Source organism: Harpia harpyja, chromosome 14 (assembly GCF_026419915.1).
Source record: "Harpia harpyja isolate bHarHar1 chromosome 14, bHarHar1 primary haplotype, whole genome shotgun sequence".
NCBI classification, from domain to species: Eukaryota; Metazoa; Chordata; class Aves; order Accipitriformes; family Accipitridae; genus Harpia; species Harpia harpyja.
This window is the reverse complement of record NC_068953.1, coordinates 1,369,565-1,394,669: the sequence shown is the minus strand read 5'-3', so window position 1 is coordinate 1,394,669 and position 25,105 is coordinate 1,369,565. Positions and strand designations below refer to the sequence as shown.

The window sequence follows — 25,105 nt, the reverse complement described above, 5'->3', positions numbered from 1 at the left end:
GCAGCAGCAGCAGCAGCATCCCCTCAAGACGCACACGGAGGAGGGACCCGGCCCTTAAACAGTTTTAGCTGCTCCCGCTCAGCAAAGCTGTTTAAAGTCTGCAGGGGCTGAGCGCAGGCAGGCAATACCCAGGGTTTCCCATGGCTATGTAAATGCCGAGGGGATGGAGATGGGAAAAAAAAAAAAAAAAAAAAAAAAGGCATGGCAATGTGCAATGGGCAATGCAGGCGGCGATGGGCAGCACACAGGCACGGCAGCCGAAAAAGACACCGAGGCCCAGCTCAATGCAATAAATAAAACTTTTATTCAAACAATAACTCAGTACAGGGCACATTTCTCTCTGACTTTTAAAAAAGGTTTTTCAGCACTTTACAGTCTCCATACAGGCTTTGCTAGGCTGGGTGGTTTTTTTTTCCCCCCTCTACAGTCATTCATTCAGCATGAAATATCCTGGGTTAAAAATCTTTAGCAAAATTAGGACATCGATGCAGGAGGGTCTTGTTACAATATGCCCATAGGCAAGTATATAAAACAAAAACTTTTCTGTGTGTGTGTCTGTATTGCCAGCAATGTCCTAGTAAACAGGCAATGTAAGAGGTTTTAAAAATCACATCAGAAAAAGAAAGCGTGTACAGCTCTGCGGTGGAGACAGCCACGGGCACTGGAAGGGCTACGGCCGGGCTCAGCTGTGGGAGCGGGACCCCGAGCGCCAGCCCAACGCCGGGGTGGGAGACCCCCGGGTGCTGCCGAGCCCCCCCGGCACAGCACGGGGGCTGCCTCGCTCAAGCCCGGTTTAGGGACGCGAGCACGTCCTCAGACGGCTCCGCACCAGCCCCCAGCGCTAACGTGAGGTAACAATACCTTGCTACAAAAAATATATATATATATTTATAAAACAACCAGGAGTAACCCTTCCAGGGGGGCTGCTGGCTGCGCCCACAGCCAGCAGGACCCCCAGCCGAGAAGCAGCCCTTTCCCTGGAGCGGGAGCTCTGCGCTATCCGCTTCTCCCAAAGCCACCGCGGCGGGTGGTTGGATGGAAGCGGATCAGGCCGAGGGGGAGGCGCGGGGCTGCTGCCCCCCACGGGAACGGCATCCCGGGCACGGGCATCCCGGATGCTCGGTAACAGTACGGACACCAGAGACCATGCATATTTGTTCCAGTCTGGGAGGTTTTGTCCAGGCTCGTGCGAGGCGGCTGGCGTGCAGCCCCAGAGGAGGGATAGTGCATCGCTAACATTCACACAGGAGTACAAAAACTAGGTCCCACTAAAGTGTAAACTGCATCCAGGCTGCTTCAAAGCGAGCACAGACCGATCGGCAGTTTCTGCTCTGAAAAGGCTTCAGAAACAAGGGCACTGTGAACACCAGGGAGGGGTGGAGAAGCACCATGGTTTCCTTGAAGATCACAAGAGTTTAAAATCCAAAAGAAGTAGAGAAAGAGAAACGAAGGGGAAAGAAAAAAAGGGGGGAAAGAAGCAGAAAGCTCTTCCAAGCAGCAAGGGGCCGCCGATAGCCAAGGTGTCCTCACACCGTTGATACCAAACTGCCACTGCCGCTGCGGAACAAAGCACAGGAGACTGCCAGAGTGGCCGGGATCGCCGGCGCGCGCCGCGAGGCAGCACCGTGCCCAGGAGCCCAGCTCCCCGGCACAGTGCCACGGGGACCGGCAGCAGCACCCCCGCCGCGGTGAGCTTGACCCCGGCCCGTCACCGCTTCGCTCGCAGCCCGTGCCCGTGGGTTTGGGGTTTAAACCCAAAAGCAAGATGGGGCAGCTCCAAGGCAGAGGGAACGGGGACGGAGGAGCTGCTGGGTGGGAGAAGGTGCCGGGGAAGAGACCCCGAGAGCGCGCATTCTCCGTGGCCTCGCTATCCGGGCGCAAGCCCCAGAGAGGAGGCTGGGGAGACGGGACTCTTTCTGGAAAAGCACAAGGGGTGCGAGGTCGGGGACGGCAGGGGCTGGCCCTGGGACCCGTCCTCCCCAGGAGACGCTGGGTCCCTCCGCGCTGACAGACGAGACCTGCACCGCGTCCCCTCCGCCACACGACCCCGTCCCAGCCACTGCCTGTCCCCCGGGGAGCCCACGCAGGGACCCCCACGGGGACACGGCACCACGGCTTCACCCAGAGCCAACACCAACAGTTCACTTTCAGGTAACGCAACAGGAAGGTTCAAGTCTTACCTGCTGACGGACCTCGTCCCGTAGTCATCGAGACCCTGCGGAGAGGAGGGAAGGGAGCACGGTGAGGGGTGGGGGACGTGGGCTGTGCCCGTTCAGGTGCTGCCGGAGGGTCACGCGAACAGACCAAAGTGCATCGGGACCCAGGGATGCCGGGGCCGAGAGCCAATGCATTTGGAGAGGAAAGGGAGTTATGGAGGTGATTCGAATGGGGTTTAGACAGCAGGGAGTACAGCTGCACCACTTTCTTCGGAGCAGGACTTTATCCGGCAAGACAAGGGAAAGCAAGAGCCGGGAGAGCCCCGGTCTGCTCTGCCCAGCCCCACTGCGGTACAGAGCTCCAGCCGCTTTCGAGATGCGAGACTCGAAAAGGGATCGAACAAGTCTGAGACACATCAGCGAAATGTTCTGTGGAAAGAGGTGTTTGTCTGTGTTAACTCCCACCAGAAACCCACAGGGTTTTGGACCATTTTCTCCTTCAGCCGGCACTGAACGGCCTTTACAGCGGGGAAGGACTGCACTGGTCCAAGGAGCAGATGGGGACCAGGCTGAGAGGACACCCCTCAAGGACACTGCTCCCTGGGTGAGGACCTGCCCTGGGATACGGCCACAGAGCAGCTCTGCTCTTCATGGCAAACACAGGACCGCTCCAGGAAGGACTGGGAGTTGCTGGTCTCTGAGCTGGCCATGCACCAGGGATCAGAGAACCAAGTTCCCACCGTCCCAGGAACGCTCCCAATCACAAAACCCCAAAACCAGCAGCAAACCCTGCTGGGAAAACCCAGCAAACAGCAAGTGGGGCCACACTTGCCCATCCTCTGCAGAGAGGACCAGATCCCAGCTGGAGCTGCCGCCTCTCTGGAGCACCCTGCCAAAAGGTCGGGTGCTGCGTGGCCACCTCTCCCCCTCCTCATCCTCTCCCCATCTGCCAGCATGTGCCGAGAGCTCCAGGGAAGCCAATGTGGCTCATCCCATCATGCTCGTGCTGGCAGGCAAGCCCCGCTACACCAGCAGCTCCTGGGTTAAACTGAAGCCATCCACACATGCATCCTCCCCAATTTGTTAACTGAGAAGCCCCGAGCTTGTTTTGGACAACTGCCGGCACCCTGGCCGGGGTCTGCCCCAGCCTCGCACGCTCACTCCAGTGTCCTCACGGGACCGTCACCGGCTTGAATAGGCACGTGCCAGAGAAAACGCTTCCAGCTGCCTGTGAACAGCCTGTTTCTGGTGGGAGGCTCCCATAGCGTTGGCAAGTGTTGTCCTTTGGGGGTTTACGGTGCCGTTTTGTGCCACTCGCTCCCCGTGCCTTGCCCGTTCCGCGCAGGCGAGCCAAACCGGCCCATCCTCCCCATCCGCTGCTCTCCTCTCCCACTGCCTCCCTGCATCCCCATCCCTTCTCCCCAGGAGAGACGCTCAGCAAGAGATGGGGCCTCGGACAAGGCACACGGGTCACCAGGCAAAAGCGGCCAACTACCCGTAAATCCCAAGGGAAACATTGCGTGCATTCCGACTTACAGCTGTCGACCTAGTGTAAGGCTTGTAGTGAGCGGAGGGTGGTTGGCAGAGGCCACTGGAATAGTCTTTAATTGCACAACCATAGGGCATTAGGTAGTCCTACAAACAACGAACACAAGTTGGAGAGCAGTCCTCCTGCACCCGCACACCATCTACATCACGCCAAGACTGAGAAGATGCTTTAACACATTTCACCCTTCTGCTTTAAAACCACAGGTGGGACGGAGATGGCACAGACACCCAGGCCACCACACGCAGGGCTCCGGCAGGGACTAACGCCCAGGGCTTTGCTCAAGCATCTCCCATTCATAGAAAGCCCTCCCTAAAGTGGGAGAAGCCCCCGCTGCCCCGTGGGCTCACCTGGGAGAAGGCAGGTACGGCCACGCTGTACGGCCTCTGCTTGAAGGTGTTGACGCCTTGCGCCGGGAAGGCTTGGGAGGCCATGCCGTAGTCGGGCGGCGGGATGGCGATGTCGTCTTTGTCCAGCAGGTTGCCGGTGCTGCTGCTCTTCCCTTGCTGCAGGCTGGGTGGGGGCACCCAAAGCAGAGGCATCAGCACCAGCCCACTCCAGGCTGAGATGCCCAGGCTGCCCATCCACCCGCGGCAGGGGACACCGTGGCCAAAGCCCCCCTGAGCCAGCTACCACCCGCCTGTGACGGGAGTTATTCCTAACGACATGTGTCATGTCCAGGGGAAGCGGAGTATTCCCATCCCAAGCCCACAAACCTGCCCTAGGAGGGGTGCAGGGACCCACCCGGCACGGCACCCGTGCGATGCTCCTACCTTGCGTGGACCCGCTCGCTGCCATCACTGTCGAGGACCCGCGTGTAAGAGAAAGGAAACCAGCCCCTCCTGAAAGGCAAAGGCATGGGATGAAGCCAAACCCACACTTATTCGTGGGGGATCCAGAAGAGGCTGCGCCCGGGGTGCAGCAGTTCACGGGGACAGCCATGGCACTCACATTTTTGTTTTCTCGCTCTCTCCGTAATGCCAGCCGTCCCTGGCCTCCGGCACCAGCAGCGTGATGAGGTCACCCTCCTTGAAGCTCAGGAGGGTGCTGTTATCTCCGGCAGCGTGAGAGAAAATGGCCTGCACCCTCGTCCTGCCGTTCCTCTCAAGCCCTGCGGCCATGGAGCTGGAGCGTGGCAGCGTCTTGTTTTCGGCTGGTGGGAGACAGAGGCCAACGAGTGCCCCAAGTCCTTCACCCCGCGGCCAAACCCAAGCACAAGTAGGGATAGGTCCCTAACCTTGCTTATTTTACCCCAGGTACCAATAAAACCTTCAGTGTTTGACTCCCATCTTCCCCCTTAATGAGCAGGATCCCAGGCAGGATCTGCCACTCTTGGCATCGCCCACCAGCCACGGCAAAGGGAGCAGCCTCCCTGCGTGAGATTCCTTGACGTTTTCCTCCTGGAAATGCTGTCCGTTGGCTGAAACCCACCCACCCAAAAACCCATGGCAGAACCCAGCTCCGCTCGTTTCCTAACGCCACATCCAGAAGCACGAGCGGCACTTGATGCCGGAGGAATGCTGCCGGTCACTGCCCTGCCACCACCAGCATCCCCGGTGACCCTGCTCACCGCGGCTGCGACCCCCCCGGCACAGCCAGCCCCACAGCACCCCGGCAGCCCCCGCAGCAGAGGAGGGGGAGGACGAAGCCTCACCTGATGCGTAGCTGTTTTTCGGTGGCACATTTTTGCGAACTGGGAGTGTATTGGAGTAAGAGTCACTCAGCTGCTTCTGAGGCTGGGGAGGAGATAAAGATTTGGGCTGTGCTGGCTTCATCTCAGACCAGTGGTTGTACCCGTCACTGTCTGGGCCTGAGACTCCGTTCATCACCGGCATGGCCTCCTGTGCCGACATGCGCTACGGAGAGAGGAGAGGAGGGGGGGGAAGACGGGGAACGTCTTCATTAGGGCATCCCAGCACAGCTCCCGCAGCGGGATGCAGCTCCAGGGAAGGTGGTTCACAGCAGACCAGAGCTTCAGCTTGATGGGTTTAGTTCTCGACCTGAGACAAACTGCTCTGGGGGGAGCAGCGGGGTCACCTCTACGGTATTTTACTGCACCAAGCTGCCTTGCACCTGATAAATCCCTCCTGAGCTCTACTGCTCAGCTCAGGCCCCCACATCACAGGGGAGACCCTTTTCTGAAGGGTCTTTCATCCCACAGGTCACTCCAAGCACCTTCTCCTGCAGTTACTGGGGTACCTTGGTTCAGCCCCACAGCTCTGGGACCAGCCTGACTGGGACCAGCCTGGCCAGGCGAGTCCAGCTTGTGGGTTCCCCAAATTCCCCCCCGGGAGGCCCTGCAGCCCCTGCCCCTCTGGAGCTCAGCAATCCCAGGTGGGATGGGATGGGACAGGCTGCCCATCCCCACGTCAGCCATGCCGTACTCTCCTTCCCGCATCCCAGGGCGGTGTGTGCACGGAGCTGCCCACCCCTGCGTATCAGTGACAGTCCACCAAAAGGCAACTTGCTGAGGACAACGGTGACACCGGCCCGGGCTCGTCCCTCCAGCTTTGCTCAGAAGGGCAGGACAATTTCCACCACAGAGATACTTACTCCTACAAAAGGTGCCAGCTCCGGGGGGACAGGGAGAGGTTTGGCACCAGGGATGGGGTCAGAGATGATGAGGTTGGATTTGGATGTAGACAGAGGGCTGGGCATAATGGTGCCATTGCTGCTGGCAGCCATCTGCTGCATGAGCTGTATAGCGCGGTCCGGGATCTTGTTGGGATCCGAGCAGGACTGCTGCCACAGTGGCAGCTTCTGCGTCAGCATCTCCTTCCCCTGCAACAGAGAAAAACGAGGCGTGAGGGCACAGGGGTGCAGGAAAACCACCCAGCTCTGCACCCCTCCCTGGGCAGCACTGCACGGATCCGGAGCTGGCCTGATCCTGGCCGCAAGATCAATTGACTCCCCTGTGCATGGCACAGATGAGATAAAACACAGGGACTTACCACTTCCAGGCTCTGACAGCAGCTAAGCCAGGAAGGTGTCATGAAAAATGGAAAGGAGGGAAGGAAAAGGTAATTCATCTCCCCAGCTTATTCTGAGATATCCTGTGTGGGGCAGCTCCAGGAGCAGAGGGGCCATAGGAAGCTGGGCAGGGTGCTGGGCTCCTTGGGGAACAGCACCGCTCGACCAAGCGGAGAAATAAAACCTGACCAAAGGCTTGGCAGGGCACAGCCCATACTCTGTGCTGTCACCCAGGTCCTGAGGGATCAGCTTCTTGTTTAGGGCTGCTCAGCACCGACAGCCTCTGGCCCCACCGCCCTGCAGCTAAACCCCGCTGTTCCCTGCCCGTGGGCAGGACCTGCAGCCATCCACTGCGGTGCTCCGAGCCAAGGAGGAAAAAAAAAAAAAGAATAAAAAAAAAAGATGGAGCTAAACTTGCCCTTATTCACCTAACACACCCATGCCGTGTGAGTGAGCATCTCATCGTGTGACTCTCCGAGGCAGGAGATGTCCCAAACCACCCCAAGGTCGTTCCTCAGCCAAGCACCCCACCGACCCCCAGGCACCTGCCTAAACACCTCCCCGAGAAACGCGCCGTGAAGAGAAGCGGAGGAGAAGCTCCGGTAACCCTGACGGCCAACTCACCCACCGGCTCACCCCGCAGCAGAGCCGCGCGGCAGAGGGTGACCCAACACCTCTGCGCGGCTTTGCGTCCGGTCTCATCTGGAGATGACTTGGTCCCCATGTATCAAAAAAACCTCTAAAGCCAATTTCAAAGTCCCAGAACGTTTCCCCACTATCGGCCACTGGTTCCAGCTGAGGCGCAGCCTCGCCACCCAGACTGCGGCTGCCGCCAGCATCCTCCGGGAGCTGCAGGCAGCAGCAGGACGGCGTTTTTAGCCGGCAAGGCCCACGCCGGCTGCCAGGCTGGTGCGGGGCCGGGCACCCACATCACACGTACGCCCACCGCGCTCTGGATGAGCCACCTGCAGAGTCCCTCTTGCAGAATCACCCTCCATGTGCTGCTGCTGCAAGAAGTTTTTGGTTTCCCCGTGCCGCAGCCACGCTGCGGGTGCCAGCACCCTCATGCCTGCTGATCTCCCCCCGCCACCAACCCCTGGGGAGGATTTTTTTTTCCCCTCCTGCACTACAGGAGGAGTTTGCATATGCCAAGCATCGATCCGGTCCGCAGCACAGCACGAGGACAGAGCTGACTAATCCAAACTCCTTCTCCTGCTCCCTGGTGCCAAGCGCGGCGGTGACAGATGGGTGCTGTGAGCGACGGGGGGTGGCGATGGGGAACAACCAGAACAGGAGCAAAAGGCTGCGGGAGCAGCACCAGCGTTCCCAGCCCTCATCCGGATGGATTCCGCTCTGGACCAGCGCAGGGGGCTGCTGCTCCCCAGGCTGGCAGGCAGCAGCTCCAGCCCCCAGCCCAGGCAACATGGGCTGTCTGGGAATGGGCAAGAGGGGGTTTGGAGCAGCAATTTAATCTCTGGTTTAATACCTGCCTTTGCTAAGGCCAGGGGGTAAGGCGAGGGTCAGAGTGAGCTCTGCCAGGCGGGCAGCGCTGCTCTGACTCTGAGCAGGAATATTGCTGCTTTGCATTTCTTCTGCTTTTGCAAATCACGAGCTGATGCATGAGGAACCTGAGAAACCTCTGCTGGGGCAGAGCCCTCAGACCTCAGTGACCACGACATGCAGGAGAGGTGAACTCGGCCCCATCCATCTACCATGAGCTCTCCTGCGCAGGTGAAGTCGCACCACGGAGGGGCTGGCACCGCCAGACAGCGGGATGCGCCGCCAGGCTCTGCCGTCACCACCGCCACGTTGGCACTCGAGCAAACCGCAGTCGGTCCCGTCCACCTCGTGCAGCCAGAAGCTGCTTTGAAATGCAGACCAGCACCCATGGGAGACGTGGCCCCTCGTCGGACGAAGTGCAGCTCGGTGTGCAGCCCTGCCTCTCCCAGTCTGGGAGCACATGTATCTCCCAGGGCATCTTGTCCGTGGGTCACCCACGGGTATATTCCCTCCCGCCTCTCTCCCCCGAGCCGCAGGGGCTGCACCAGCTGCGGCTGTCAGGATACCAGCCTGTTCCATAGGCAACGGCTCACGACAGGAGTATCCCCCCGGTGACGGGGCAGCCGGGACCTGCAGCCCAGCAGCCGCGGGAACACGGCAGCAGAACGGCAGCTCCGGCAGGGCCGACTCACCTTGGCATGGTAGGTGATAGCACTCTTCGCTACGGCACACTGTTTCTCTACCAGGAAGCAGAACCGTCTCCTCTCTTCCGTGAGAGCTGTCTTATAGCCATCCGAGACGTAGTTTTCCAGCTCGCCTTGCTTGTTGCTGATGGCTTCGATGTACTAGAACAGAAAGAGGAGCCGCCTTCACCGCTTTGCCCGCCGAGCCCCTGCCCCTCGGTGTGCCGCAGGATCCTCCGGAGAGGGGTCAGCGGTGCGGCCATGGGGCTGGCGAGGGCGGCCAGCAGGCAGGGTGCCCGCAGGGTCCGTCTCCCCCCAGGACACGCACACGTGTGCCTGTGCGGCCCCTCCAACCCACCCTTACTCATTGGAGCCCCCCCACTCCCCGCCACGCAGAGGCGCTGACTCAGCACGTGGGCCGGGAGCCGCGCGGGCGGCGGGACGAGCTGTACCGCGTGCAGCCGCCCTCTCACCAAACGGGCGCCCGAGCCGCGCCGAGGCAATCGCACCGGCGGCGGTGGAGGCCGAGGAGGGTTGCCCCCATCGCCCAGGGCTGCCAACGGCCCCCGCAGCCCCCTGCTCGTCCCTGCCAGGCACCGCGGCGCACAAACCACCACGAAACCCAGCCCGGGCTGAACGCCTCCGGCACCTCCGCCGCTGCCGGCGTCTTTGCCGAATCCCATCGCTGCCTGCAAGGACGGGCAGGGCCACGCTGCTGAGAGCCGGTGGGCCGCAGCAGGGACAGCACGTGAACCCCTCCAACACACGCAACCATCGGCAATGCTAAAACTACCGGCTTTCAGTTTGCGTTTGCCAGTCGGCCGCGCGGTGAGCGGTGCAGGGGACGCAGGGATGGTGCCAGGGCAGCGTTGCACGCTGGCACAGCACTCCCTGCCCGGCTGCAAGCAGAAAGGGGACTGCCGGCACAGCCGTTCCTCGATGCCGCGCGCCGGGGCTGCGCAGACGCCGGGGACCCCGCCAGCGCCGGGCAGAGATGCCGCAGACGCAGCAGCGGGAGGCTCCTCCGCTGGCACGGGCTCCTGCTCTACCTACGTGACTTCTGCCAGCACGGCTGTGCCACGCGGGGCTTTGCCAGCGCCGTACAGGGCACGGAATCGGCACGCGGGGCTGGGGTAAGCCGGCCGCTCAGGCTGATCCCTGTGATGCGAACGTGGCACACGGGAGGGCTCGAGAGCAACACCTGGGACCGCAGGGCTGCTGATCGGCCACACCATCGGCATCCCTGAGCACAGAGGGCATGAGATGTCCCCGGCTCCCCGACCCGGCTGCTTTCTCCTCCCTCAATCCTCTCGGGATGCCCCCAGATCCTCCGCAAGGAGCTTCCACCCTCGATGTGGCACTGGGAGAGCAGTCACCAAGCCTCTAAGAGGAGCATCTCTCTCGCCCATCCCTGTCCTGCCCTGCAACACCTCCTTGGCACCGGCTCTTCCCTGGCACGGCAGCACCGCACTGAAGAGCCACAACCAACCGTGCAGCCCAGGCGCTGCTAAACCTGTTTCAGAAAGTCTGAGCTTCCCTGAGAAGGGAATTAAACTGGAAATTCAGGGCCCAAAGCAGCTTTACTTCTTTCTTCATGTTTAACAGTTATTTTTAGCATGCTACAATATTTATTAGCAGACGCATAAAATGGAACAAACCTCAACAAAAGCAGCGAGATTAGGCGACGTCCCAGACTTCAAAGGGGGCTCATTTCAGAGCTGGAGCTCCTACCGCTGTCACCCTGCTCAGAGCACCCTCCCTCAAGAGCAAACCCTGCGCAGAGCTCGCGGCGGACCCAGCAGGTTTTGGGTCTCCCCACATGCACCAACACAGGTGCGGGAAAGGGGGTCGGCGAGAAATGAATAAAAACCCAGTTTGCAACCATCAACCCTGCTTCAAGAAGAATTTTTTTTTTCCCCAAATGAGAAAATCCAGTGCAAACACCTGTGTTTAGGAACAGAAATAAATGAAGGTAACCGAGCTGATGCCACTGGGCACAGAAGCAGAAATAACAGCGGTTTTTGCATCACCCCCAAGTGAAGCTGCAGGGAGAGCTGAGCCGAGTGGGGGCTGGCAGGGATATAGGGGAGGGCATCGGGAAAGCCGGCAGGCAGCGGGGCTGTGCCGGCAGCAGGCACAGAGACGCCGGGGCCGGCATGGCACGGGGAAGAGGCGGCAGCAGCCCTGGGCACGTGCCGGCAGGCGGGAGCAGGCGGCCGTGGGAGGACGTGCTTGGCGTGAGCGGGGAAAGCATCGCTCCCCGGAGTGGGCTTGGGACAGAGACGCTGCCGGCAGCACGCCGCCTCCTCCCGGGTATTATTAGCCCCGGGAACAGCAAAGGGACAGAGCCCAGAGGCATCAGCCTGGCAGCGAGGATGGGGAGCCAGGAGGGAAAGATGCCCCAGCACCATCCCGGAGAGCCCCCGGCTCCCCCAGGGTCCGGTGCCCCGACCCCTCCATCGCAGCCCTGCTGTGCCCGGGACAGACCGAGCCGCGCTGTCCCCACAGCCCTGTGCTACAGACAGCTCCTGAAAAAGTTTCCTTCCCTTCTCTCCCGAGGGAAGCGGCAGGACGATGCTCCCCCTCCTGCAGAACCCCATTTCTGGAAGGAAGCACAACCATGACAGCACCTGAAATAGCAGGAGCGCAGGAACAAACGCGGCCCCCAACACCCTAAACTCATCCTGCTTAATTTACTAACTGGGCCATCAAGAGCGAGAAGGTGAGGAGTGAAATGAGTCCACCACCGGCTAATTTAGTTCAGTAGCACAAGGACCATCCCACCGCGATTCAGGTTTCCCCAGGTCAGACACAGCCATGCCCAAGGTACGGCGGGGCGGGGGGGCAAGGCTCAGCTCCAGTCCCATAAACACCATACACCGCAACACGGGAAATTCTTCCTTACCTTAGCAATGTTAGATTTTTAGTTTTAATCATGATTTAAAGACGCAAGTTAAAGCCTTATTTACATCTCTGATTTCAATCTTGTTTTGCAAGTGTACTTTTAATTGTTTGCTAAAGAAAGGCTGGTCTTAATGGCTGCAGCCAGTTAGAACATGTCAATTTGCAAGCAGAGAGCCTATGCTCTAAATTTAGTATTCTCAGCGCTTTATATACTTTATGTAAATATGCTTGATGTGCCATTGATTTATTCAGAGCCTTGATTTTTACACGTTATTACATTACAAAATGGCGAGCAACACTTCTTGTTCACTAGATAGCTTTCATTTTGGATTTGCTCAAAATGACAATGGGCTTTCAAACGATGCCTGGAAAGACAATTTAAATGAGAACCTTGTTAAATATGCCAGATGCACAGGAAAAAAAGTAACACGCAAAGCACAATGCAAGATCTCACTACTGTACGCCAAGGAGAAGCACTGTCTTTAATCAGTGAGCAGTCCTTTACCTGCAGCCAGGTGCCCGTCAGCACCATCGGGCTCGTGGCCGCAGGTCACATCTCCTTTCCCTGGGGACGGGGGGGGATCCTGCAGCCATCCTGCGTTTTGAACCCCAGCCAAATGCATTTCTCAGCTTGGCATGACCTGACAACTGGCGTAAGGGCCAGGGGACGGTGCCTCCCCGCCGGCCTCGGCGCGCTCGGTCTCCGTGGCTCGGCAGCATCCCCGCCAAGACCTCACTGACAAGCACGTACCGCTCGAGTGCTGCATTTTAAATTCAGACCTCGATTTAGGTTGTCGGCTTCAAATTCAGATTTTAAGCATTGTCTAAATAAAATTCCCAGTTTCAAGGAGGGAAAAAAACCCTCATTTGTGACCCGAGCGCCCGAGGAGGCAGGGAGCCGGCCAGGGCAGCGCTCATGGTGGTCACGGCCGTGCCAAAAGCCAGAGCACACGCCAGAGCCACCCAACAGCTCCAGAAACCTTTTCTGGGTTTCTAGGTTGGAGAGGCCTCAAATAACTCCCCCGTTCCTCCCCCCGCCTCCCGAATGCATCCACTTCAATTCACCGGGAGCCGCTGACCTAATTAGCAATGTCAGCACGCGGCGGCGCCGGGCACAGCCGGGCAAAAGGTTTGGTTTAAGATGCTGTCGTGGCTCAGGAGCGGGAGCCAGCGGAGCGAGGGCTCCTGCCTGGTCCCGGGAAGCAGCAATCCTGGGGAGGGGGAACCACCCAGGCGGTGGTGGCTCAGCCAGGGACCTGCCGGTTCAACCCGTCCCGGCTTCCCGATTCCCGGGGGAGACGAGCGATGCTGGAGCAAAGCTTGGCAATCTCCATTCAGAAGCCAGACCAAGTTACCCTGATGGGTCAGACAGTAAATTAGGAACAAGAAAACATGAAAGAGGAAACAAGATGCTGAAAAGTCCCTGGCTCAAACAGCTGCTGTCATCCCCAGCACAGAAAAGCCAGGGCACACAAGGGCCCTGCTGCTTACGCTGACATCTTCCCAATGCCACTCCAAAGCTGACAGCTAGAGGTGTGTGAAGATGAAAAAGCAACCGAGAAATGTCAAGACCCAAGTTCTTTTCAAGTGCACGCTGCCATCAGTGTAGTTAGCGCAGGTGAAACAGTAACATCAATACCGAACTTCAGTCAAGCCTTTAATAACCACCCATCCTTACTGGAAAAAAATTAGTTCAAACCGTTCTATCCAAGCAAAGAACGTGCAAGCCAGTCAGGAATATGAGCCAAGGGCAATGCTAATCACCACCATGCTGAGCACAACTGCAGAAATCATCATTACAGATCTTTATCTGCGATCAGATGCGTCTGCTGCTGCCAGTAACAGGCTGAGCAAAGGACCGGCCACAGGGACAAGAGGGAACCAACAGCAGGCAGAAGCCAGCAAGGCTGCCTGTCAGGGGTCACCAGCTAACCACAGTGAGCACAGCAAGGAGTTTTGAGACCACAAAGCCAGTGACACCGCAGAGGAGCATGCAGCGGGCATGATTCTAACCGGCACCAGGAAAGATGCCGAGCAGGGAGGGGACCGTGCCTCCGTGCTGGCTCCAAACACCGGGCTCTCATCCCAGGGAGGGACAGGTCAGGACCAGCGGCACAGAGCAGTGGGGAAAACAGAGGGGAAGGGAGAGAGCTCGGCAAGCTGTGCTGGACCAATGCGGCAGGCTGAAATACCTGGAAGGAGTAAAGACCAAGAGAAGGGAGGATTTATTTAGGGAACCACAAGGGAGAATAATTAGAAAGTAATGGGATAAAATAAGAAAGAAGTTAGGCTGATTAACAGAGGAAGAGCATCTAAGCTGTTGAACAGTCTCAAGGAGAAAGAGCTGAAACCCTACCACGGCATATAGCCAAACTGAGGAAAACAAGAAGCCTGGGGGTCCTCAGCCCTGACAGCTCCTGGGGAAGGAGACAGCTTTTCCTCATTCCCAGGATTTGCTCCTTGTGTGGAAGCTGGTGGACCCTGGAGCAGCCTCGGGAGAGATGCTGTCCCCTCCCGGCTCCCTCCAGCCTCCATCATCGCCCAAGTGTGTTACAGATGGAGAGGGAGGTCGGTCGGTTTGTTTAGCCAGACAGAGCGATGCCATATTCAAGCCCTGGGGTATCAGCAGCTCTTCCCAGTAGAGCATGGTCAGGAAGGAGACTGGAGCTCGGAAAGAAGCCTGAGGTGACCTAACCTCTCTTGTAGTAAGGCAAATAAATCAACAGACCAAACCCTCTCCTGCAGCAGAGAACACCCGTATGCGGGTCACCGTGGGAGCCAAAACACATTGCACTGCCTTTTGCAGGGACAAAGCACCCCCGCAGAGCCGGGGGACCCCACATTGCCACAGCCGTCCACTGTTGGATGGTTGGACAGCTGCCCTGCTCCAAGGATGCCGGTCTCCCCTTCCTCCCCCGAGAAGGGCTGTCTCCCCTCCTTACATTGCCTGTCTCACACATCTGTTCATCGGGGCATCAGCCTCATCCTTTCACTGCTCCTATAAAGCACCATCCACGCACGCATGTGATGTTACATAAAATTTACAGAGAGCAAAACAGCAGGCAAGTGCTTTCTCCAGCCAGCTGTGCAGGGCTTTCGTGATCAGCTGTTTAAAACGTTCCCCTAATACAGGGACACCCCAGATCAATGGCTCTATGCACAAGGTTTGGTACCAAAATACTCATCAGACGCGGCCCTGACCTGTGCCGGCACAGGGACCAAGGGACCAGCTTTCCAGAAGAGGCATTTGAGGTATCTCAGCCCAGAGGAAAAGAAGTTTAAGACTTCATTTTGCATATGTGTAGCAGCTGCTTACAGATTTGTAGAGCCGGTTTCAGGAAACCACGCTTTGTGCCAGAGCCTGCAGCTCTCCCAGGGTGGGAGGGATGCCGCCAGCCAGCCACAGCAGCTGAGCAAACCCACCCGGCCACAGCCACCAGAAAGAGGAGATGGAGACTTTCCTCCTCTCAGTGCTGCCTCTTTCATAAGCACTCACAGACCACAAAGTCTGAAAAAGCCACTTCAGCATATGGCTCTTGTGGCACTGTGTCTGGAGAGAAGAGGTCCAGTGCCTTGCCAGAGCAAGGTGTGCTGAAACCCCACCAGCAGCCAAAGCCTCCCCAGACACGCGGGGCTATGCCCCATGGTAAGAGGGGCCAATGTCACCGGCACGCGAGTTCATGGCTGATTACAGAGTAAACAGAGGCAAAAAATACCACAAGGGATGAGATCTTCAATAAGGTCCCAAGACACAAGCAGGTAATGCTGCCGAGCTACACGAACGCTCAGGTTGGTAATTCCGAGCAGGGATCCCTGTCGGTCCCGACCTGGCCATGGCAAGAAGGACACCGAGATGCTGCCCACGACCAGAGCAGCTCAGCCCCAGGCCTGATGCATCTCCCACCAAGCATTTCACAACCGCTTCCCCTCCCTGCACCCGCTGACTGTATTTGCTGGGTTTGGACACACACCCTAACTCAGCTTAAAGCACGATAAAACCTGGAGAGAGTTACCTGGAACCACCGAGCTTTTACATAATTCTTCCCTATTTGACTTTTACATAAGCCCTTGTAACCTGGTTTGTGCAAACTCCTTATCAGTTAGAGCTTCTTGACCTGTACCTAAAATTATTTCTCCTGATGGGAATATCAAAATGAGGTTTCAATTACAAAAGTTTATAAACCCCCCCCGGGTTATTTGGCACAGTGGTATTTAATGCTTAAAATATTCCCTTAGGAGCAGGTGTAGGTGTGGACAGAAGACACATCTGGGCAGGAGCTGAGCTCAGCCTCCACAGCCCAGTGCGCCCGGCTCAGTAAAGCCCTGGTTTTGCAGGGGCTGGGACGAGCAGGGAGCTCCCTCTGCCCCTCTGGAGTTACTGGTGTGGCTGCTCGCCGGCACGGCCGCACTGAAAGCCCTTTTGCCCGGGTCAGGCGCAGCCTCTCACTGCAAACAGCCGGCTTCAGCTTCGCTATTTAGGATGAATTACAGTCAGCTTCGTCTCAGCCCGATGGAGAAATCCAATTGTTCGTAGTGCTAATAAGATTTGATAAATAGTTTGAACCAACGTAACTTCATTGTTGAGCTGCTGATTCAATCAAGGTCCTAAACCCATCATGACCTTGATTTCATAGCTTGATCATAACCAGCGTTTAATGAAATTACAGCAGTTTAGCTTCCTTGGTGATTGTTTAATCTTAATATTGTTTTCATTCTTCTTCATAAAAGACGTGAAGTGAATGGAATTGGCTTATTCTCCTGGTTTTCAACACAGGTCAAAAAAAATCTCGGTAACTGCATAACTAAGATGAGACATTTGAGGTAGTTAGCTGTCTCAGCTTTCATTCCTTGTGTATAACAAAAGGTCTGGACTGATTCATAAGGAATAAAAAGCCTGGCTTTATTGCGACATTCAGCAGTAACAACCCACAACCACAGCATCTCCCTTGACCATGACAGACAAAGCTTTGGAGGTGGAAAATCACTCCTGCAGCCTAATTACACTTTGAGCTGCTTTTAAGCTACGCAAGTTGTCTTTACTGCAAACCACAAGGTGTTTCAAATCCTCAACCATTTTAATTCTGTGATGCCCGTCCTCATCTATTAAACTCCACAAAACAAGCAGAAGAGACAGTGGCCAGATGATGTGGGACTTGCAGACAACCCTGGATCAGCTCTCTCCATGCAACAAGTGGCTGATGCAGCTCAGGAGATGCCTCCTGCAAGTGTCCATGAGCATCGCACTGCTGCCTTATCCCAAGCAGAACTCCTCAACCCCCGTGTGCCCAAAGCTACTGCTCACCAGCCACAAGATCATTAGTTATGTGCAGTGCCTGCTGAATATCAGCATTTATTTCTGCTTTAGGAAGGGGGAAAACCTGAACTGAAGAGTCACAGGTGAGATGTTTGGGCTGTTTTACTGGGCTTTCTGATCAATCTAGCAGAGGATGGAGCCTGAGCCATGCTGGTACCCTGGCCCAGGTGAGGGCTGTCCTCTGCCACCCAGCAAACCAGAGCCCGAACAGCCCCAAATCTCCTCTCACCTCGGCAGAACAAGACGATGTTACAGAAACCACATCCTGAAGCTCCCCGAAGGAGGACAGCACTGCCTCTCCCACCGTGCTCGTCTCACCCACCCATCTCACTTGCAGGCGATGACAAGATGTGGTCACTCCACATGTGGTGAAAAGGCAGAAAGGAGCAGTTCTGCTTCCCGTAGCATTAAATACGAAAAGAGATGATGACAGAGCATCAGACTCCCGGCTGCCGACGGCTACAGTAGCTTAAGTGGATGAGTCTTCAAAAGAAGAGTAAGATGTTATTGCTTTATTGAAGGAGATGACTGATGCAGCTACCAGGACGTTTCCATCAACAGCAGCTTCTCCCATTATGAGAAAAGTAATCTGCGACAGCCCATTAGAAGAGCTCCATCCAGCTGTTGTCTGATCCATCTGTGGTCCCCAGGCACCAGCCTAATGAAGTCTTCAGCTTCCCCCCAGCATCACGAGGTACCTTCAGCAGCCTCCTCGGAGGTCACTGGGGGTTTTACAAGCCGGCCGCAGGGGTGGCTCTGGGCCAGCTAAACAAACCAAACTGCATGCAGCAGCTCCCCAGGGAAAACTGCGTGGTTCTCCGTTTTAAACCGGTTTAGAAAGTTTTTTTTTGTGGAGCAAAGGCCCACGGTGCGACACCAGCAGCTCTGCTGATGCTCCTGGTTCACTAAGCCTGGCTTCACTAAGCCCCACACAAGGCTCAGGCTGGTACCAACACTTGCGTAGCTCTAGGCTGGACCCACCCTTGCAGCAATCCCCCCGCCCTCCGATGCCCAGGCAATGGTAAGAAGAGCATCAAAGGTGGCCCAAAATACCCTCTATTTCTGTTGAAAGGGAATACCAGGACCGAAGCCAGCAGAGAACAGAGGGAAAACTGCCCTCTTGGCTGAATTCAGCCATTTAACTCCGTATTTTGATCTAGGGGGAAAAAAAAGAAGTAAGCAGTTGAGCAGTCTCATAGCTCTTTAAGCTCAAAAGCCATCATAAGGCTTTTTCAGAGATAAGCGCTTCCTAAATACTTACTGCTGAAAGATTAAGAGAACGAAAGCCTGATCCTGTTTCCCTGCCCAAAGCGGCCGCGCTAACAGGACTACCCCATCCCCGCCACATCACAGCAGGAGGATCAAACCATCGCTCTCTCCCAGCTATATAAACCGATCACCGGGCTGGATTTTCTCCTCCTCTGACTCCGGGTGTGGGATGGAGATCCCTGCATGGCAGCAGCCGGGGGGGGGTTAGGCAGGAGAGGGCTGGCTCTGGCAGCAATTTCGCCCTGTTGTCCCTATCAGCAGCTTTCGCAGGTGGGGGATAACAAAGCAGGTTTAATCCCCGAGTTTCCCCACGCCAAGCCTCGTTGCCTAACAGGGTTTTTCTTGCTCAGCAGGAATTTCAGAGCAAGGGCTTGCGGACATGCCACCGCTCAGAAGTGGTTTAGGCTGCTCAGCTCTCAAGAACGCGCCAGCCCCGGCCTCAACGGGCAGGACACCCGACTCGGGCTGCACTGACACCTTCCAGCGATGCTCCGGCCAGCCGTGCCTCCTGCAAGGAGCTCAGCACGGTCTCGGCAGACGGGGGCTGCAAATGAGCAGGAGCTCAGGGCATCGCGCTCCGGCTCAGCACGAGAGCTGCACGCCGAGCCGGGGTGGATGACTACAGGTGCGGTTTTTCTCTTTCAGTGCTTATTCTGATTCATGCCACCGAGAGAATGACTGATTTCCCAAATTTTAGTGCAATTAAGAATGTCACTTCCCCAGCACAACCTTCATGGTAACGATCTGCCGATTACTTTAAATGCCACCCTGTACACAGCCCTGGCGAGTGAAGTGCCACCGACATTTAGATCCCCTTCAGCAGACACGGATCATTTTGACACATTACTGGCCCATGGTATCCGAAGTAACAGATCCTGGTCCCAACATAATCCATACTCTCATGCCTCAGAGACAGGACTAGGTAATTTCTGGCTTCAGGGTTCATCCTCCCCTTTTCAAGGTACTACCCAAAGTACTACTAGTGCTGCAATCACTCAACAGCCTTAACTCAAGTAGCAGCAGATTACCATTGCCTTAACTCAGGCAGAGCATTAACTCGAGTAGCAGCACGAGAACTTTCAGGCAGAGCAGATTTGCAGGTAGGTGCATCAATTATTCGTTAAAGTTTGCCATGTTCAGCCATGGTCCAGGCAAAGCTCGAACCAAAGGTTGCAGACTTCAGAAGACATGAAACTCCTGCTGCGAACGCATCGGTAACCGTGTGCCACAGCCCGCCGGCACGTCCCGCTCACGGCCCCGGCTCAGCCGGCACCAGCCAGGGATGTGCCCTAGGTGCTCTTCAGTGAAATTCCAACCCCAACTCCCTCCCTGTAGGCAATCCCAACACCTCAACCTCCGACACGTGCCCACCCCGCAGCACAAACCATCCAGGCGGGTGCCGTGAGGGACCCCAGCCCCGCGCAGCCGGGACCCGATTAGCAAACGGCGCGTGGTCGGCGAGGGAGCCCACACCACGATCACACCGCAGTGATTCACCGCAGCCGCCCCCGGCCCGCGCCGCCACCCCGGCAGGCTGGGGGAAGGGGCACCCCGGCAGCAGGCACAGAAAATATTTAAGCAAAACACCATCCAGGGGAAGATGGATCTGGGCACAACAGAAGTTAATGATCTTTTTGGGTTCATTCATTAAGCAAAAAAAAAAAAATAAAAAGCACCAGGAGCAGAGGACTGAGCAGGGTTAGTCACCACCGCACCTCCCGGCACAACATCTGCCGTAAGCAGAGCTGGCAGCCTCCCCCTCTGCACCGTCCTCCCCCGGGGTGGCCATGAGACCAACCCGCTCCCATCTCAGGCTGCCGCCCCCTCCCTATCCACACTTCCCACACCCCACCACGCTCCCGTTCCTCTAAAGAAAACAGCAAGCCTTTATCGAAAGGCTTGCAAGAGCCAGGCCACCTCTAGCATGTGGTACCAAGCATCCGCTGCCCGGCACGGGATGCTCGTCCCCCCCCGCTGCGCCCGGGGTCCTACCTGCAGCTCCTTGTCAGAGTATTTCTGGGGGTTTTTGCTGCCTTGGCTCTTCTTCCGAAGTTTCTTCAGCTCTGCCTGGCACTTGTCGAGCGAGTCCCCCTTGCTCCTTTGCTCCGTCTGGTATTTTTTCAGCGCAGCCTGGATGCGACAGGAGAAAGCTCTGAGCAGCCAAAGCCAAATCCCTGCCTCGGCCGCAGCTCCTGCTGTCGAGGGGTGGCAGAAGCAAGCAGACCCCCCCGGCCTTTGGGAGAAGCAGGTTCCCCACGGCCCGGAGAGCAAACAGGGGCTGCAATAGTCTGACATTGGGGAAAATGCTGTTCTGCGCGTGGTGACGTGTGTGATGGTCGGGGACCCATCTGTAACCAGGGGCATGAGCAGTGTCTGGGCACAACCGTGCCCAAGCAGGGAGCCGGGCGGCAGGAATGGGAAACGCGGAGATGCCCGAGCCAACGTTTGTGCTGCCGGACTACACGAGTCTGTAACTCACACTCAGGTACCGGGAGTCCAGCTCCACCTTCTGCTCCAGCTGCGTCAGGAGCTCGTTGTGGAAGGACTTGAGCTGCAGGCAGAAAAAAAAAACATGGTTCCTTGGTGAGGGCTGGCAAACCCTGCCCGGGGAGCACTGGATGGCACTGGGGAGCACTGGGGCGGGCAGGGGAGAGGGTCTGTACAGAGCGGAGGCTGACAGCAGCAAGGGACAGACAGACACTCAAGAGAGGACCCAGCAGAAGCGGATGCCCAAGGAGACCAAACCCTTTGCAGCTCAGCAAATCCACTTCAGAGGGGCTGGTGTCACCCGGACAAGACATGGAAAACCATTTTGCTTGGCTGCAACACCAGCAGAGCCCATGGCCAGGCAGAGAGCCCAGCATGCCGGGACTGGGGCACTCACCATCTCCTCCAGCTGGTTCTGGATCTGCCTGTGGACTTCTGCCATCTGGAAGAGCACGTCTCCTGCAAAGACAAGACATGGGGAGGGGGCTTGAGGCACCGAGCTTGGGGGGACACCCCAGGGCTGGGGCAGGTGGCACCCCACCAGCAGGGAGAGGTCTGCAGCCAGACCCATGGGTGCTCCTGGAGTACCCCTGGTGCCCATCTTCAGGGAGCTGTAGGCGAGCAGGTCTTCCTCCGAGACACTTGGACAAACACGCACGTCTTATGTAGCATGAAGGGAAACAAGGACAAGCAGCAGCGGGACCCCAGCACCCAGGGGCAGCCCTGCCCGCAACACACTCTGCCGTCGACCACCCCAGCCCTTAGCCTGGCCACAGGGATGGGACAAAGGAGCCAGAGACGATGGGACCAGGAAAGGTCCCTCATCTTGACCTGATTCACGGTCCAGATATTGAAGGGAGCAGGTGGAGATGAGAGATGCTGCACTAATAACAGAGATGGGAATTTAAACAGCACAGTTACAGCCAGGAGCTTCACCCAGTGCTCTCCCAGCTGTGTGTACAGCCCAAAGCCAAGCACAGAGCACCTGCATCCCTTGCCCCCAGCAGCGGGGCAGTGGAAAGACACAGCCCTGGGACTCAGTCCAGGTGACAGGACACGCAGCTGCAAACGGAGCTAAGCCCTAGGTCGATATTTGTCTCAAAACCACTGGACCAGTTCAACCTCGGCGGTGGAGCCAGGCACGGGCAGCCCTGCCCTGGGCAGGCGAGCTGGGCAGCGAGGGCAGAGCCGTGGCACACAGCTGCTGCAAACGCCGCAGGTCAGTCCCAAGAATGGAGAATGGCTGCCCACGGCCAAAGGATCCCAGCTCTGCTCTGTCTCTTCCTTTAATTCTTCTTTTCAAATGCAGAATTCATCGAGCCACACACCCACGGTGCTTTTCCTGGGAGGAAGGGCAGTGTCCTGCCTCAGCAAAAGCCCCAACGTGGCTGGAGCCAGACACACACGTGGGAGCTGCAGGAGCGTCTTCTAGGAGAGGAGCCAGTGCTACCGCTCGACTAAAAGCATCATCTCTGGACCAGAGCAAGCTTTCAGGGAGAGCCGAGCTCTGTCAGCTATTTGTAAGGGCTGAGTTAGGAAGCTCTTACTTCCAGCACAGCAGGTCACAGCTTCCCAGGAGGCTTTCAGCCTACATGGAACTGTTCGTAAACTGAAAGCCATGAGCCGTGTGTCTCTGAGCTGCTCCTGTCTCAGGACTCAGCCCTGGCAGGTCGCACAGCCAGCGGTGGCTGGGAGCCCCCCCGAACACCCACAGGGGCTCTCCAAAGGGAAGCAGCATCCCTCATCCCATCCCAGAAAAAGCAGAGCAGCGCCTGGGGTAACTCAAAGCCCCAAACGTACAGCCCATAAAAACATACGTGGAGTTTTAAGTGACAAAACAGCAACTCCAGGGATGGGAAATGCAATGGGAAGGGGACACCAGCCCTGGAGCCCCAGGACAACGTGTGGGAGGAGATGGTGCAATGCTCCCAGGGCTGCTCAAGGTGGAGGTGGCGGCTCCCGGCAAGGATGAACGTGGGAACCCACTGGGGATCTGGGGGTGAGCAGCCACAGCCCTAATCCCACCCGGCAGTGGGTCCCCCCTTCCCTGGCGTGCCCGGCCCCCCAGCAGCCGAGACATGCACAGCCCAGGTTTGCTTCTACAAGGGGCTGCTCACTCCTGTCCTGCTCCAGCAAGAGCCCGGCCCTGGCAGCAAACGCTGTGGTTTTGGTGTATTTCGAGAGTGCAGGAAAACGTGAGTCCTCCGTGGAAGACAGGTCCCTCCTGGGCTCCAGGACAACTGCATTCTCTGTACATGGAGTCAAACCTTAGCAACAGTGGGACTGGGATGAGCCCAACCAGCATCTCACCAGTACAAGGGAACCATTGGGACCCTCGTTCAGCACAAAACCAGATGGCATACACTGGGCCAGCCCCAGCCCACCGCTCGGTCAGCCCAGCCCTGGCCCACCACATGCCTGGGCACACGGGCCGTATGCCAGCCGAGTGTCAACACGACCAGCCGATCGGGAACAACCTGGCCAAACAGTTCTTTGCTCTTGTGGCTGAAGCAATTTGTACTTTGCACCATACACCATGTCTCAAAACCTTCTGCAAACATTAAAGTCTGATCCCTTTTTGTCCTTGGCAGGCACCAGCCCCCTCCGCCACAGGTCGATCCAGTATCAGAACCAGCTGCGGCACCAGCCAGCACCGACTGGCACCAGGGCCACCGTCCCCCCGTGCCCTCCGCTCAGCTCCTCAAGAGAGCGACGATGCACAAAGCATCCCGCAAAGCGAGGAGGTGACCAGATGGCGTGGCTGCAGCTCCGCTCCTTCACCGGGAGGAAACCGCGCGCCGAGATTTCCGCAGCCACCGCAGCCAGCTGTAACTTTTACGGCAGCTTCGCAAGGTGCTGAACAAAGCGGAGCGGCCCCCGGCGCTCACGCCGAGCAGGCAGCCGGCTGCGGCAATTACGCACATCTGCGGTGAAGAGGTTCATGCATGAACAGGGAGGTCCGGGCGAGGGGTCACCACCACGAGACTGCCAGGAAATTGCTCTCCGGTTGGGCTGCGACAGCTCAATCATGGGAAGTGCACAAATTCCCACTGCAAGAAGGCAATGACGTAACGCCGTCGCTTGGCTGAGACTGCTTTTTTCAAGAGTATATCAACGCAAGGGTGGCTCACTTATTATTTCCAAAGCTCGCGCCACCCCCTCTCCCTTTCGCTTCCCGTTTGGCCGGAGTGGAAACCCCAGCTGAGAAAGCTGGTGCAGGGCTGGCCAAGGGCTTTCTGGCCACTGCTGCTGAGCTCCCAACCCACCCAAAGAGCAGGGACCAGGGCGCTCCGAAATAATACACATATCCCCAAATCTAGCACTGGGTACACCCAGTCCCCTGCACTGGGACAACAAGGCTCTACACCCACCGCATTCCTCACCCAGGGAATGAACCTGTTCCCAGCAGCGGGGAGGTGCTTCTCTCAACAGATACACATCTTTTAGTTTAGACTTTCTCCTCCACCACCACCCCCTTAGCTCTTATCGCAGCGACAGCACGGGGCGTTTCAGCCCCACATCAAAGCAACCAGCGGTGCGGAGCCCTTCCCACCCAGCACAGCATCCCTGTTGCAAGACGCTCCGTGTCCCAGCCCGGGCGAGGGGACACTGCCATTCCCCCCCGGCAGCAGGCTCCCCTGCCACAGCCGGTTTTGCGGCACCTTTGCCGGCGGTGCGGTGCGGCACGGCCAGCCCAGCACCAAGAGCGGCTCAAGGTGAGCGCGGTGCTGCAGCCGGCGCGGCGCAGGAAGGCGGCTGGATGCCTGCCCGGCGTTGGGCTGCGTGGAGGACCAAGAGCTTCCTCTGGAGCCTCTCCCGGGGCTGAGACAGCCCAACCGGCTCCGAAGGAATCGGCTCCAGCCTTCCCACGGCTGCCGCCATCGCTGGGCAGCAGGATTTGAACTAAATCCCCTAAACAGTAGCTGCAGCGCTGTGTGAATTCACGTATAGCACCTCGGACACGCCGATACCTCCGCACCACGAGCTGCTTCACCACCGCAAAAAACCTACAGACCTTGTTAGACATTAACTGACATTTTACCCTGAAAACGCGCAGGCTAACCCGGCGTGGCAGCAGGGAAGAAGTTAAACTGTGACTAAGAGATACCATGGTAGTTGGAAAGCCTAAATATTTCAAACCCTGGCTCAGAAGAGGATCTGCGGCATTGTGCTGACGGTAGATACCGCAAGGCGTTAGCAGAACTCGGCGGCAGGGCCGGGACCACGGCACACGCCCCGGCAGCAGCACGGCTGCCCACGCCACGGGCGTTTTGCA

The 25,105-nt window shown here is 57.5% G+C and overlaps 1 protein-coding gene across 8 annotated transcripts in view; it reads right to left on the bottom strand.

Annotated features, from left to right (window-relative positions):
• Window positions 1-25,105, bottom strand: part of BAIAP2 (BAR/IMD domain containing adaptor protein 2) — a 49,084-nt gene that overhangs the window by 4,045 nt on the left and 19,934 nt on the right. For 2 of the 8 annotated variants that reach the window (XM_052807294.1, XM_052807296.1), the window contains exons 4-14: window positions 21,227-21,288; window positions 20,822-20,893; window positions 20,335-20,472; window positions 8,865-9,017; window positions 6,256-6,483; window positions 5,357-5,558; window positions 4,654-4,855; window positions 4,476-4,544; window positions 4,053-4,215; window positions 3,693-3,791; window positions 2,181-2,215 (exon numbers count right to left, since the gene is read on the bottom strand). In XM_052807294.1, coding sequence (XP_052663254.1) covers window positions 2,181-2,215; window positions 3,693-3,791; window positions 4,053-4,215; window positions 4,476-4,544; window positions 4,654-4,855; window positions 5,357-5,558; window positions 6,256-6,483; window positions 8,865-9,017; window positions 20,335-20,472; window positions 20,822-20,893; window positions 21,227-21,288 — 1,423 coding nt within the window. Of the gene's footprint in view, window positions 1-281; window positions 1,558-2,180; window positions 2,216-3,692; window positions 3,792-4,052; window positions 4,216-4,475; window positions 4,545-4,653; window positions 4,856-5,356; window positions 5,559-6,255; window positions 6,484-8,864; window positions 9,018-20,334; window positions 20,473-20,821; window positions 20,894-21,226; window positions 21,289-25,105 lie in introns of those variants that run through there. The other 6 variants (XM_052807297.1, XM_052807300.1, XM_052807295.1 and 3 more) reach the window with 5 other exon arrangements.